We start from the raw sequence: 14,568 nt of genomic DNA, 5'->3' as shown, positions 1-14,568 counted from the left end.
GAGTTTTTCAAATAAACCATGCAATTCCTTCTGCCACCGCAGATGTACCCCCATTTTATTTTAACTTTTGGCTGCACCCCGTGGCATGTGGGATATAGCTCCCAGACCACGGATGGAACCCACGCCCCCTGCATTGGAAGGCAGAGTCTTAACCATTGGACCACTGGGGATGTCCCTACCCTATTTTAATAAGGAATGGACTTGAATTTTCTCGGATCCTTATTCTTTCTTTTCGTGCCACCAATCTGCTCCCAATTTGCCAAACTGAAATACCTGATAATCCCAAATGAAGTAAAATAAAGTTTATGAGAAATCACATGGATTGATTCCATTACTATTCCAGGAGAATTACTATTCCATTACATGCCTTGAAACTTTCTTGAGCACCAACAAACAGGAATTTTACTTATGAATGCATCAACCTATTCATTTCTTAATTTGGAGAGGCTTCCCTGGTAGCACAGTTGGTAAAGAATCTGCCTGCAATGCAGGAGACCCAGGTTTGATCCCTGGGTTGAAAAGACCCCCTGGAGAAGGAAATGACCACCCATTCCAGTATTCTTACCTGGAAAATCCTATGGACGGAGGAGCCTGGCAAGCCACAGTCCATGGGGTCAAAAGAGTCTGACATGACCGATTTGGAAAATATAGATAAACATAATTAATAGTAAACATCTCACATTTCTGAAATCTTGTTTCTGTTGTTTAATCGCTCAGTCATAGCTGACTCTTTTGCCATCGCATGGACTGTAGCCCTCCAGGCTCCTCTTTTCATGGGATTTCTCAAGCAAGAATACTGAAGTGGGTTGCCATTTCCTTCTCCAGGAGATTTTCCTGACCGAGGGATCAAACCCAGGTCTCCTGCATTGGCAGGTGAATTCTTAACTGCTGAGCCACCAAGGAAGCTCTTCTAAAATCTTAGGGAATTTTAAACATTGTGATTATTTAAAGAGAAAAATAGGAATTTTCCAAATGACCACTCACTTATGCAATATTTGCTTGCTTAACATATTCTCACACTTAATTTGATAAAGTTTTGAAAACATTGTTTGAATTTATAATTACCGGTCTCAAAAGATTCTCTTTTAGTCTTCTGTTTCTCTGTATGAGAAGTTGTCCCTTATCTCTCTTTGCTAAGAAGTCTTTCATGATCTCCTGGTTAAAGAAAAAAATGAATGAAATCCAAACAGTCAACAAGAGTCCTGACTAATACACACAGAGCTTTTAGGTCAAAAGAACATCAAGTTGAAAAAGCAAAATTTTAGAATGAAAAAAGAAATGTGAGGATAAAGGAAGTGGTAGGCTTTTCAGCATTACATTTTAGCATTACTTTTTAAATTTCATTTGGACTGTTTAGAAAGACATGAAAAAGAATAATCACCTGTAATTACTTCAACCAGTGACAAACATGAGTAACATTTGAAGGTCATATGCTCCCCCTCCTGAGGTCTCTGCTAGTTCTCTGATGATGAACACTAGAAGTCCTCCCTGATGGCCCAGGGTCTAGTTAAGACCACCACAGGAGAAGTTCAGGGCAATGAGTATAAGATCAGTAAAAGGGATGCTACTGGGACCCTTAGGAGGTGATATGTGACGGGGATGGGGGCAGTAATTTTGCTTAGGGCCTGCCTTCTCACCTGGACTGAAGCTTCGAGTCTGTAAGTCTCTAAGGAACAGAGGGAATTTAGTGGGGCTCTGGACTAGAGACACAGAGAGGGATGTTGAGAGTTTCGGAGGCCTAAAGATGCAGTGAACCTAGAGTCTGTCATACAGAGTGAAGTAAGTCAGAAAGAGAAAGAAAAATATCATATATTAACATACACATATGGAATCTAGAAAAATGGTACTGATAGACCTATTTGCAGGACAGGAATAGAGATGCAGACATAGAAAGTGGACTTGTGAACACAGTGGGGGTGTGGAAGGGAATGGTGGGACGAATCGAGAAAGTAGCGTTGACGTATATACACTATCACGTGTAAAATAGCTAGTGGGAAGTTGCTGTACAGCACAGGGAGCTCAGCTGGTGCTCTGTGATGACCTGGAGGCGGGGCAGAATGGGGAGATGGGAGGGAAATCCAAGAAGGAGGGGACATATATATACATACATATAGCTGGTTCACTTTGTTGTACAGCAGAAACTGTACCTGGACCTTACAGACTGTAGCAGGAGGCTGCAGAGTCTGACACGACAGTGACTGACCACCACCACCAACACAATTGCCTTACAATGTTGTGTTAGTTTCTGCTGTACAACAATGTGAATCAGCTATAAGTACATATATGTCCCCTCCCTCTTGGACCTCCCTCCCTCCCCACGCCCATCCCAACCCTCTAGGTCATTATAGAGCACCCAGCTGAGCTCCCTGTGCTATACAGAAGCTTCCCACTAGCTTTCTGTTTTACACGTGGAAGTTAGACTCCAATAAAAACAAATAAATGTTAAAAAACTAAAAAGAGAAAGAGTGGAAGGGTGTGAACTTGTGGGACAGCCTGTGAGATTCTCAGGGAGTTCATAGGGAGATGGGGTTTTAGGGACATTGAATGTGAGCTGGGTTAGAAAGGAGGCTTGGGATGCTCAAAGAAGGGGCCGGAACTTGGGCCAGGGGTGGGAGTCCCCGGGCCATGGGTGGGCAGTGCCGGGCCACAGCCTTCGTACCTCCTCCAGGTAGACGTCCTCATTCCAGTTGCCAATCCGGACTCGTGGACCGTACAGGTTCTGCGCCATCGTCCCCAGCTCTCCCACCACCAAGCTTGGGGCACAGCGCCCGTGTTAGATTCCTCGTCGCCATGACGACCCAGCGCCCAGGGATTGGCCAAGGGCCGGGACCGGCTAGCCAATAAGTGACCACACGCGAGTCGCGCTAGGCTGAGCGCTGCCGCACCCCAGGGGCTGTCACCCACCCCCACCTCCAACCTCATTCCATCTCACTTCCATCCTTAGGTTTTTCTTGAGTTTAATGGCTAAGCAGGAGAGAGATAAAACTCGAGCTTACAGACCCCGTTTTGTCCTAAATGCTCGCAAACTTTTTTTTTTTTTTTTTTTTTTTTAGAATCTAAAAGAAACTGCTTTTAAGGAGGGTTTCGCTTGCTTCGGGGTGGGGGACAGCAAAGAGGAGCTTTGAAATGGAAGCCGAGCTTGCTTGCACTCTGTTTTTATAATCAGCAAGCAACCATTTTATCATAATCATAAAACAAAACAGACTTGATGTAGAAATTTGGAAACCAAAATAACATAGAAAAAAGGAGGAAGGGAAAATTACTCACAATTTTCACCTCCTCCAGAGTAAGAAATATATCATGTTAGCCTATTTGTGGATTTGTTTCTGAGGTGGCTCTTATTTTCACAGGCTTTACAGCATTCCTCCTTCCCCCAGATACCAAGTGCAAGAAGAAGCCGATGATTTGCAATAACTCTTGATAAAACCAAAATATACTAGAGCCAGTATTTTTACACAAAATATAATTTTTGTAAGCAGGAGGGGGAAACAATTGTTGCCGGACTCCTTGGGACCTGATGCTGATCGAATGCATTCAGTAATTCACCTTTATTTACTGTCTACTAAGACAGGACAAAAGACAGGAATCTTTCTTCTCTTCAGCAACCCCAGACTAAAAAAGAAAAGAATTCATGGGGAAAAAAATGACTTCTGAGGAATGGAATGAATGCAGTTAAAGATGTGCCAGTGGTCAGAAAGAGAAAAACAAATATTGTATATTAATGCATATATGTGGAATCTAGAAAAATTATATAGATGAACCTATTTGCAGGGCAGGAATAGAGATGCAGACATAAAGAACAGACATGTGGACAAGGTGGGATGGGGGGAGGAGTGGGTGGGACGAATTGGGAGATTAGCTTTGACATATATACACACTACCGTATATAAAATAGATAGCTAGTGGAAAGCTGCTGTATTGCACAGAGAGTTCAGCTCAGTACTCTGTGAAGTACTGAGTACTGTGAGTACTGTGAGTACCTGTGAAGGCCTAGAGGGGTGGGATGGGGATGGAAGGGAGGTCCAAGAGGGAGGGGATATATGTATACGTATAGCTGATTCACTTTGTTGTACAGCAGAAACTAATACAACATTGTGAAGCAATTATACTCTGATATGTTTTTTTTAAAGATATAACATGAAGGGCCGTAGTAGCCTAAAGAAAGATTTATTTCTGCCTTGGGAGATGGTGAGAATGAGAGTCAGGCTCTATGGGTGGTGACTGAAGGAAGGGGGACTTTGGAGATGAACTTGGATTTGAGCTGGCAGGTTGCAGCCTGGGATACAAATGGGAATCCACGAGCTTTGTGAATACAGCATCACATGCTAGGATCCTTTGAAAGGACAAATGGGACAAAGAAGGTAGGTCAGACATCATACCACTAACTGCACTTGATAAATCAAGGAACTGAGACTCGAAAATGCTATAGCTCATCCAAGTTTAAACTGCTAACAGTTCCTCAAAGCAAGGACTTAACTCAGATTTTCTGAATCCAAGTCCATGTTTTCTCTTTGTCTACAAATTTCTTGTAAAATTGGGAGTATGATAAGGCTAGTTAATAAATCCATATGACTTAAGTTTCTAATGTTTCAGTTATTTGCTTAACTCGACAGCTTTCACCTGTTTTCTTTGAGCTATTATGATCAAATACAGTATACTTCTCTATTTTACAGGCTCAGCAGTACAGTTACATACATGTTGCTTTATGCAATTGCTTCTTAAATCAGTCAGGATTTAAAATGTTCAGTTATACTCTTTTGTAAATTACACGCATAATTATCTTTGTGTGTCTGACTCTTTGAGAACCCATGGATTGTAGCCCACCAAGTTCCTCTGTCCATGGAATTTTCCAGACAAGAATACTGGAGCAGGTTGCCATTTCCTCCTCCAGGGGATCTTCCTGACCCAGGGATTGAACCTGTGTCTCTTGCATCTCCTCCTGTATTGACAGGCAGATTCTTTGCCACTGTGCCACCTGGGAAGCCCATGATTATCTTTACTGGTGCTCTTTATTTTTTCAAGTGTATACCAATTACAGCCTGGTATTACCCGATTTCAACCTGAAGAATTTCTATTGGGATTTTTTTATAAAGCAGAATTTCTTTTCTCTAAGGCTGTATTCACTTCTCTTCCTTCTTTTTTCTCTCTGTTCTTCAAACTGCATAGAATTTCTATTGATTTATCTTCAAGTTTATTCTTGCCTGGAGAATTCCATGGACAGAGCCTGGCAGGCCACAGTCCATGGGGTCGCAAAGAGTGGACATCACTGAGCAACTAACACTTTCACTTTGGGCTTCCCTGGTGGCTCAGACAGTAAATAAAGGAGACCCAAGTTTGATCCCTGGGTTGGGAAGATCCCTTGGAGAAGGGAATGGCAACCCATGCCAGTAATCTTGCATGGAGAATTCCATGGACAGAGGAGCCTGGCGGGCTAGGGTCCATGGGGTCATAGAGAGTCAGACACAACTGAGCGACTAACACGCACACACTTGCTTATTTCTTCTTCTGCCAGCTCAAATCTACTCTTCCATCTGGTGAGTTTTTCATTTTGGTTATGATACTTAGCTCCAGAATTTCCTTGGGCTTCCCTAGTGGCTCAGTTGGTAAAGAATCTGTCTGCAGTGCAGGAGACCTGGGTTTGATCCCTGGGTCAGGAAGATCCCCTGGAGAAGGAAAACAGCAACCCACTCCAATACTCTTGCCTGGAGAATTCCAAGGACAGAGGAGCCAGGCAAGCTACAGTCCATGGGATCACAAAGAGTCAGACACGACTGTGTGACTTTCACTTTCACTTTCATGATACTTAGCTCCAGAATCTCCACTTGGCTCTTTTTTTAATCATTTCTTTTTTGATATTCTATATCTGAGGAGGCATTGTCATCAGACTGTCCTTAAATTCTTTAACTTTGGTTTCTCTTAGTTCTTTGCGCATATATATAACTGCTTTGAAGTCTTTGTTTATTAAGTCCAACGTTTGGGCCCTCTCAAAACCTGTTATTTTCCCTGTATCTGGATCACATGTTCCTGCTTATTTGCAGGTCTCATAATTTGTTGTGAAATCTGAACATTTTAGGTAACATATTGTAGGAACTCTGTATTCTGGTTCCCCACCCCCAGTGCCTGTGGTTGCTGTTTGCTTATCCACTTGTGTATCTATTTAGTGACTCTGGCTAGACTAGTTAGTGAGGTCTACTCCCCAGCTGTGTGGAGCCCTCTGATGTCACTCTTTAGGGTACAGTCCTGAACATACGCAAGTTCCCCTGATCCCCTAAATAAATCTTAAAATGATAAAGTAACATAAAGAAGCATCTCATAACTGAGGATTTAACAGGTGGATTTAAAAGTCAGGTGATGGGACTTCCCTAGCCCCAGTGGTAAAGAATCCGCCTTATGATCCAGGGGGTGAGGGTTCAATCCCCCATTGGGGAACTAGGATGCCACCGGACTCAGACAACTAAGCCCACACTCCACAACTAGAGAGTCTGTGTGCTGCATTAAAAAGATCCCACGTGGAGGCTTCCCTGGTGGTCCAGTGATAAAGAATCCACCTTTCAATGCAGGGGACACTAGTTTGATCCCTGTTCCAGGAAGATCTTACATGCCATGGAGCAACTAAGCCTGTGTGCCACAACTACTGAAGCCCGAACGCCTAGAGTCCATGCTCTGCAACAACAGAAGCCCCCGCAATGAGAAGCCCACGCACCGCAACAAAGAGCAGCCCCTGCTCACCGTAACTCCGCAACTGGAGAAAGCCTGGGTGCAGCAACGAAGACCCACCACAGCCAAAAAATAAATAAATAAATCTTAAAAAAAAAAAAAAAGAGCTCACATGACACAACGCAGATCCCTTGTGCTGCAACTAAGACCCAATGTAGTCAAATAAATAAATAACATTTTCAAAAGAAACAAATAAAAGCCAGGTGACAGTAACAAAACTATAAACAAACATACAAGGAGTTTTTGGAAAGAGCTTTTGACTAATTTTCACTTTTAATTTGGAAAATTTATAAAATCTTTATTTTATGGCAATTACAGAGCACTTTAAATTTACATTCTTCAAAACCCCTCAAAGCTACAATGAGAACAGGATTGTGCACATACATTGCTAGTCTCTGAGTCATTTACTCAGTTCATTATGTAGCCATAAGTATTTGTTTAAATTAGGCCACCATTCCCTCCCTTTTAGAAGTATTATAATTTTGACATAAACCAGGTATATATTGGAAAACTCATTTGCTATTTTTTTTTTCATGATTTGATGAGGCTCTTGGAAAAATTTAATTGGAGCCTTTTGTTACTTGCTTATGAGACATCTGGCAGGATGAGAAAAGCCAAAGAAATCCTTGGACAGGACCATTTTTAGAAAGGAAAAGTAGGATAAAGTTCAGATACTGAGAAAGAGAAATGAGAGTTATCGTCTTAGAAACAAGTAACTTCCAGGCGGCTGAAAGTAAGTTTTCAAGTCCTCATTGGACAAGACACATTGTAAGTCATCATAGTGTCCTAAATTTAAAAATGGAGTTGACACTTCTTTCACTCAGTTTATGCAACTATTTTCATCTCTGGGCCTTAGCATCTTCATCAATAAAAACAAGTGAAGGATAATTTTGCAGATAATTCTTTAAGAAGCATTTCCAAAATATGCTATGTGTGTTAACAGATATGGAGAGGGAAAGAGCTCTCTTGTAGATCAGTTTGAGAAATGGTGGGTTAAACAGGCACCTTACTGCAGTCCTTGTCAGAGCCTTGAATGTAATGATGCTCATTATAAACCCACATTCCTCAAGCTAAGCTCACCGTGGAATACATTTTTTAAAGAATCATTGTACTTCCCTGGTGGTCCAGTGGTTAAACATCCTCCTGTGAATGTAGGGGACACAGGTTTCATCCCTGATCCAGGAAGATCCCATATGCTTCAGAGCAACTAAACCTGGGCACCACAACTACCGAGCCTGAGTGCCCTACAGCCCGTGCTCTGAAACAAAAGAAGCTACCAAAATGAGAAACCCACGCACCTGCACCGCAACTGGAGTGTAGCCCTCACTGGCCACAAGTAGAGAAAGTCTGGGTTTAGCAACAAAGACCCAGTGCAGCCAAAGATAAATAAACAACAGTTTAAAAAATAAATAATAAAATAAAAAGAATCATCTTGCAAGAATACTTTTTACGAGATTTTGTGTGGCTCAAATGACATAATACTGTGTAAAATGGGCAGGATTTGGACATGTAGATAAAAGAATCAAGATACGCACTTGCCAGAGGAAGAAAACAGGATGCAGTAGGGCAAAGAAGCTGGAGTCTCTCGGGCCAGGAAGGAGCAACAAGGTAATGAATGTGAGTGGGGAGAAGACAGAGGGGGCGGGGAGACCTGAGGTTCCAAGGCAAGGGCTGTGAATTTCCTTCTTTAAGTCAAAGAGAGCCATGAAAGTTTCCAATGTGAGGATGTGGACAGAGAGCAGAGTGGAACTTTGGAAGTTTGCTGGGGCTATAGGTTGTGAATCGCAGGCAGCCGGGCCAAGTAGAGAGCAGGGAGCCCAGTTAGGAGACGCCCTGATGAGAGGGGATGGGTGCGCTTAAGTAGAGGGAGAGGAATGATAATAACGGCTCAGGTCAGGAGCTCTTCGAAAATGACTGTGCAGTGGGGGAACCCATCCTTCACCCATGCAAGAGCCACTGAGTGCCAAGCACTATGGAAATCATGGGCCCTGACTTTGTGCGGTCAAAAGGGAGACACAGTGCTGAACAAGTACGTATACACGAGAAGCCTCGTGCCAGAGGGTCAAGGTGGGAAAGTCTTCTCTGAAAGGATGTTGGCTAATAATCGTCCTTTGACAAGTAGGTGGGCTTTCGGGCTTCCCTGGTGGCTCAGATGATAAAGAATTCACCTGCAATGCAGAAGACCTGGGAAGATCCCCTGGAGAAGGGAATGGCAACCTACTCCAGTATTCTTGCCTGGGAAATCCCGTGGATAGAGGAATCTGGAAGGCTACAGTTCATGGGGTCGCAAAGAGTCAGATATGACTGAGTGACTAACACTTTCACTTTGATGAGTAGGCAGGCTAATGAAAGTCCTGATCCATCTACATCATCATTTTGGGCTCCATTGTGGGTAGTGACTGCAGCCACAAAATTAAAAGATGCTTTCCCCTTGGAAGGAAAGCTATGACAAACCTAGACAGCGTATTAAAAAGCAGAGACATCAGTCTGCTGTCAAAGATCCATATAGTCAAAGCTATGGTTTTTCCAGTGGTCATGTACAGATGTGACAGTTGGATCATAAAGAAGGCTGAGCACCAAAGAAATGATGCTTTCGAACCGTGGTGCTGAAAAAGACTCTTGAGAGTCCCTTGGACAGCAAGGAGATCAAACTAGTCAATCCTAAAGGAAATCAACCCTGAATATTCATTAGAAGGACTTTTCTGAAGCTGAAGCTCCAACACTTTGGCCACCTGATGTGAAGAGCTGACTCACTGGAAAAGACCTTGATACTGAGAAAGATTAAAGGTGAAAGGAGAAGGGGGCAGCAGAGGATGAGATGGTTGGATGGCATCACTGACTCAGTGGACATGAGTGTGAGCAAACTCCGGGAGATAGTGAAGGACACGGTAGCCTGGCATGCTGCAGTCCATGGGGTCACAAAGAGTCGGACACGACTGAGCAACTGAACAACAGCAAGGACCTACTGTGTGGCACAGGGAACTCTGCTCAATGTTACCCGGCAGCCTGGATGAGAGGGGAGTTTGGGGAAGAATGGATACATGTATGTGTATGGCTGAGTCACTTTGCTGTTCACCTGAAACTATCACATTGTTAATCTGCTAAACTCCAATATAAAATAAAAACTTTTTTAAACAAAGAAAAGAAAGTGCTGGGCTTCATTGCCCCAGAAAGATATAAATAGAAGCATTTTACACATTGAGGGCAAGATTTAGAATGTAACAAGAATAAATCCATTTGGGTCCATCTCTCCTATTCTTTTGCAGTATGAAAGTTGGTAAATTACAAACGGGCTCTGAAAGCAAAGCAACCACGCGAACACTTACAGAGCACTAGAATGTGATGGAGAAATCGACCAGTTCCAGGAACTCCTGGAGAGTGTCAATGCAAAGACGCATTTCCCCCAAACGTCAGCATTTCCAGTTCCTTTAATCTGATGGGAAAAGAGAGAATGTCCCTTCAATTCACAAATGAGGAAACGGAAGCACAGAAAGGTTACGGGAAATAGTCAAGTTAGCATAGGAGCCAGAAATGAAAGCCACCACGAGAATGCAGGAAGAGAGGAGGAAGAAAGAAAGGAGAGAAACCAGAGAAAAATAGGGCCTTGTATTGTATTTTTATAGCATCCCCAGGTGTCACATCACTTTACACACATCATTTCACTTGAAAATTACCATTACAGGAGGTTGGAAAATAAATCTGTGCCCTGTAGCCAGCTCTGTGAATTAAAACACAAGCTCTGGAGCCGAACATTCCTAGTGCAGATCCCCAGAACTAACCACTGGCAGCCTGTGGGACCCTTAAGCAAGGTCATGACCTCTTTGTGACTCAGTTTCTCCATCTGTAAAATGAGGAAATAATAATACCCACTTCCTATGGTTATTGAGAGGCATAAATGGGAGCCCACATGTAACACCCTTGGCACAGTGTACAGGACAGGTAAGCACTCACTAGATATTGCTGCTCATTGAATTGCAAATATTGATATCAGGCATGGCTTGATCAAGGACTTCTCTGTTTGCAAGATTCACAAGTTTGAAGTCCAAGGGATATTTCATTTAATAAAAGAGAAAACAAAGACCCAGCCAGGGGAAGAGAAGTGGCTAAGGACAGAGAGCTAGTGATCCCAGGATTTCTACTAATTCCTTCTCTTCAACTCTAAGGTTCTGAGTATGAGACTGGGAGATGAAGCATTTTTTCTGTACATAATCCCAATGTAGACAGCAACAGTGGTAATGTTTAATATTAGGGCTCTGTGTGGTAGAAAAATTCCATATAGAGAGTTAATTACCTCTGAAGGTGTCATTCTGCCTTCTCTTGGGGCGAACTCTGTGGGCCAATAGGTGGCCTGAACTGCCCAAAAGCACAGAGCCAATGCCCATGCATGGCCTGGGTAGAATCCTGGACCCACTGACTCAAAATTCAGCACTCCATGAATCATACAGCTCTCACACCCTCCAAGAAATAGGGAGAGAAATTACACGCACCACAGTCCTTGAGTGGTTGAATTTCTCCTTCAGTGTCTTTAAGGAACTTCTGTGAACTACACTAAACTATGGCTTCAACTAGGGTAGGGATATTGTTTATTCAAATTTGATAAATACCCTGAGAATATCCGAGAAGGTATTTGGGAGATGTTCATAGGATAGTAAACTAAAATGAGACTATAAAAGAGCTTATAATGTAAGATGTCCATTTTATGATTCAAATGTATATTTTTTTAACATATATTTTTACTTTTTTTTTTTTTTTTTTTTAGCCATGCTGCAAGGCATGCAGGATCTCAGTTCTCCAATCAGGGACTGAACCTGTGTCCCTTACCTTGGAAGCAAGGAATCCTAACCACTAGACCTCCAGGGAATTCCCTAAAATGTGTATTTTTAAATGGACATTTTAAAATGTGTATTCATAGGAAAAATGATATAATTTATAAACGTGTGATGATCCATTCATAAATGTATATGTAACATATGCATATATGCTAAATATAATACAATATATGCGGCTAAGTCGCTTCAGTCGTGTCCGACTCTGTGTGACCCCATAGACAGCAGCCCATCAGGCTCCCCCGTCCCTGGGATTCTCCAGGCAAGAACACTGGAGTGGGTTGCCATTTCCTTCTCCAAAGCATGAAAGTGAAAAGTGAAAGTGAGGTCGCTCAGTCGTGTCTGACTCTTAGCGACCCCATGGACTGCAGCCCACCAGGCTCCTCCGTCCATGGGATTTTCCAGGCAAGAGTACTGGTGTGGGGTGCCATTGCCTTCTCCGAATACAATATATAGTACTGTGTATAATCATTCATGTGTGTGCTAAGTCACTTCAGTCGTGTCTGACTCTGCGACCCTATGGACCATAGCCCACCAGTCTCCTCAGTCCATGGGATTCTCCAGGCAAGAATACAGGAGTGGATTGCCATGCCCCTCTCTATGGGATCTTTCTGATCTGCATCTCTTGTGTCTCCTGCATTTGCAGGTGAGTTCTTTACCACTAGCACCACCTGGGAGCCCATCATATATAATCATACACATGTCTAGCCTACATAATCTATACATATATCAACTATACACATATTTAACCCACATATACACGGCTGATATGGAGGGGGTATCAGGCTTTCCATAGGAAAATGCTTTTTTTTTCCTATAATGACCATGCAATTTTTTATAATAGCAAAAAAAAGAAAATCTTCTGAAGGCATTCTGGCCCAGTGGTATTCCATACCTAAACGAAAACTCTGAATTGTGTCCCAACAGCAGGACTAGTGATAAAATGTCTCAGTGGTTCGAGAAGTTAGGATCAAGAATGGGAGTCAACTCTCTGCTCACACTGCCCCAAGCACCTCACTCAGCAGATGTCTGCAGCTTTTATATAACCACTTTGGACCGTTTCTCATCGTCTGTCAACCAGAAAAGCTTGTGAGGACAAGGTCTTTTCTGACCTTTCTCTAGAGGCGAGTTCAATTCCATAACTAGGCAACTGCGCCCTCGTGTGGCACCTCCCAGGTACAGTTCTTTGTCCGTAAGGAGGAAATCACACAGGGATAAGATGGTCTATGGACTCAGACAGGAGACCCCAATTTACAAGTGGGTCTCTGTTCCCAAAGGGATTTGGTGAGCTGGGTTTCTAGACATTACAATGTATCTTCTTAGAAGTGATAAACATGGAAGTTAAGAACCAGAAAATGTCAAAAGCCTATTAAACCATTGTCTACTTTTAATAGTATCACCTCCTATAAATGACACTGTTTTACATTATGTTCTAAGAATATCAAAATAGTTGAGGTTTCCCAGAAGGATGCTTGTATTGCCCTTGATGTTTCCTCTATTTGAATCTCCTTACTCAAGACACTTACTTCCCCAAGTAATCTACTCATTCATCAAGACAATCCCAAAAGTCATCTCCCTCAACAACATCCTGAGACTGGAGCCATTTGCCTCTCCCTTGGCTCTCAACTCACTTTGTGTTTTCCCTGCAAATTGCTGTGATTAGAAGTTTTTATTGGACCTGAGCAATTTGAACCAGTGTAAGCTCCTTGAGGTCAAGGACTTTGTGTTTCATTAGTACATCCTTAGTGCTTAGCACACAGCCTCATATATAGGTGCTCAAAAGAACATGTTGACTGTATCTTCCCTGGTGGTCCAGAGGTTAAGACTTTGCCTTCCAATGCAGGAGGTTAGGGTTCGATCGCTGTTTGGAGAACTAATATCTAGCATGCCAGGTGGCCAAAAATTAAAAGAGATTGTAAAATAAAAATGTTAAAAAAAAAAAAAGATGAGAGAGATAGCAAGATAAAAATGTAAAAAAGAAAGAGAGAGAGATGGCAAAATAATAAAAACACATGCCCTTTGGATTATCAACCCAATTTATGGTACTTCTCTAAGAAAAATAATGACACAAGTATAAAATCTATGTACAAGGGTGTATATCAAACAGATGCTGAAAACAGCCAAAACGAAAAATAAAATTACCTAGATGTCAATCCTTAGGAGATAGGTTTAAGTAAGTAGTGATACATATCTCTGGTAAAATACTATGCTGTCTTCAAAAATAATAATGAGTATCTGTTGTTGTTCAGTCACTAAGTCATGTGTGACTCTTTGCGACCTCATGGATTGCAGCTCCTTGTCCTCCAATATCCTCCTGAGCTTGCTCAAATTCATGGCCATTGAGTTGGTGATGCCATCTGACCATCTCATCCTCTGCTGTCCCCTTCTACTTTTGCCTTCAATCTTTCTTAGCCTCAGGGTCTGAGTATCTATACTTATTTGTTTACATGAAGAGATGCCCATGTGTACCAGGTTGAATGACATCTCTCTGCTGTTTGGGTTTCCCTGGTACCTATGAGCATGACATTAAACATAGGGTCTACACAGATGTAAGCAAGTTTAAAAGAGGTCACAATAGATTATGGAGGGTCCTAATCTAATGACTTCTGTTTTTTTGTTTGTGGGGTTTTTTTGAGGTCAAAAAGTGAGTTTATTGGGGTCCAGATCAGGGGGCACCAGTTCAACCCCTATTCAGGGAACTAAGATCCCACGTGCCATGCTGCATGGCGACAAAAAAATTTCTTTAGTAAATAAATAAATAATAATTTTTTAAAAATCGACTTGTCACTAGCCCATGATGTGGGGGTGGGGGGTGGGGGGAGTATTTTTATGAGGGAGAATTCTTTTAACTTTTCCACTTCCAGACTGGAAAAAAATAAGACTTTGATATAGGGCATTTGGACAGAATCCTTTTATATGATTCCTCAGTGTGTGAACTCTAAAAATAATAATTCTAGAACAGTCCATAGACGGTCAGAAGTGTGCCTTGCAACTCATGGGAGCTGTATTCCTGTGGTCCAGAGTA

General features: G+C 42.3%; 1 protein-coding gene across 3 annotated transcripts in view; it reads right to left on the bottom strand.

The window, feature by feature from the left end:
- Window positions 1-14,568, bottom strand: part of CFAP161 (cilia and flagella associated protein 161) — a 51,591-nt gene that overhangs the window by 18,523 nt on the left and 18,500 nt on the right. For 2 of the 3 annotated variants that reach the window (XM_014476382.2, XM_005889743.2), the window contains exons 1-2: window positions 2,660-2,784; window positions 1,066-1,155 (exon numbers count right to left, since the gene is read on the bottom strand). In XM_014476382.2, the coding sequence (XP_014331868.1) occupies window positions 1,066-1,155; window positions 2,660-2,728 (159 nt within the window). In that variant the 5' untranslated portion in view covers window positions 2,729-2,784. Of the gene's footprint in view, window positions 1-1,065; window positions 1,156-2,659; window positions 2,785-14,568 lie in introns of those variants that run through there. The other variant, XM_070358159.1, reaches the window with a different exon arrangement.

This window comes from Bos mutus, chromosome 21 (assembly GCF_027580195.1).
Source record: "Bos mutus isolate GX-2022 chromosome 21, NWIPB_WYAK_1.1, whole genome shotgun sequence".
In the NCBI taxonomy this organism is placed as follows: domain Eukaryota; kingdom Metazoa; phylum Chordata; class Mammalia; order Artiodactyla; family Bovidae; genus Bos; species Bos mutus.
Note: the sequence above shows the minus strand (reverse complement) of the source record. Positions and strands in the feature narration are given on the sequence as shown.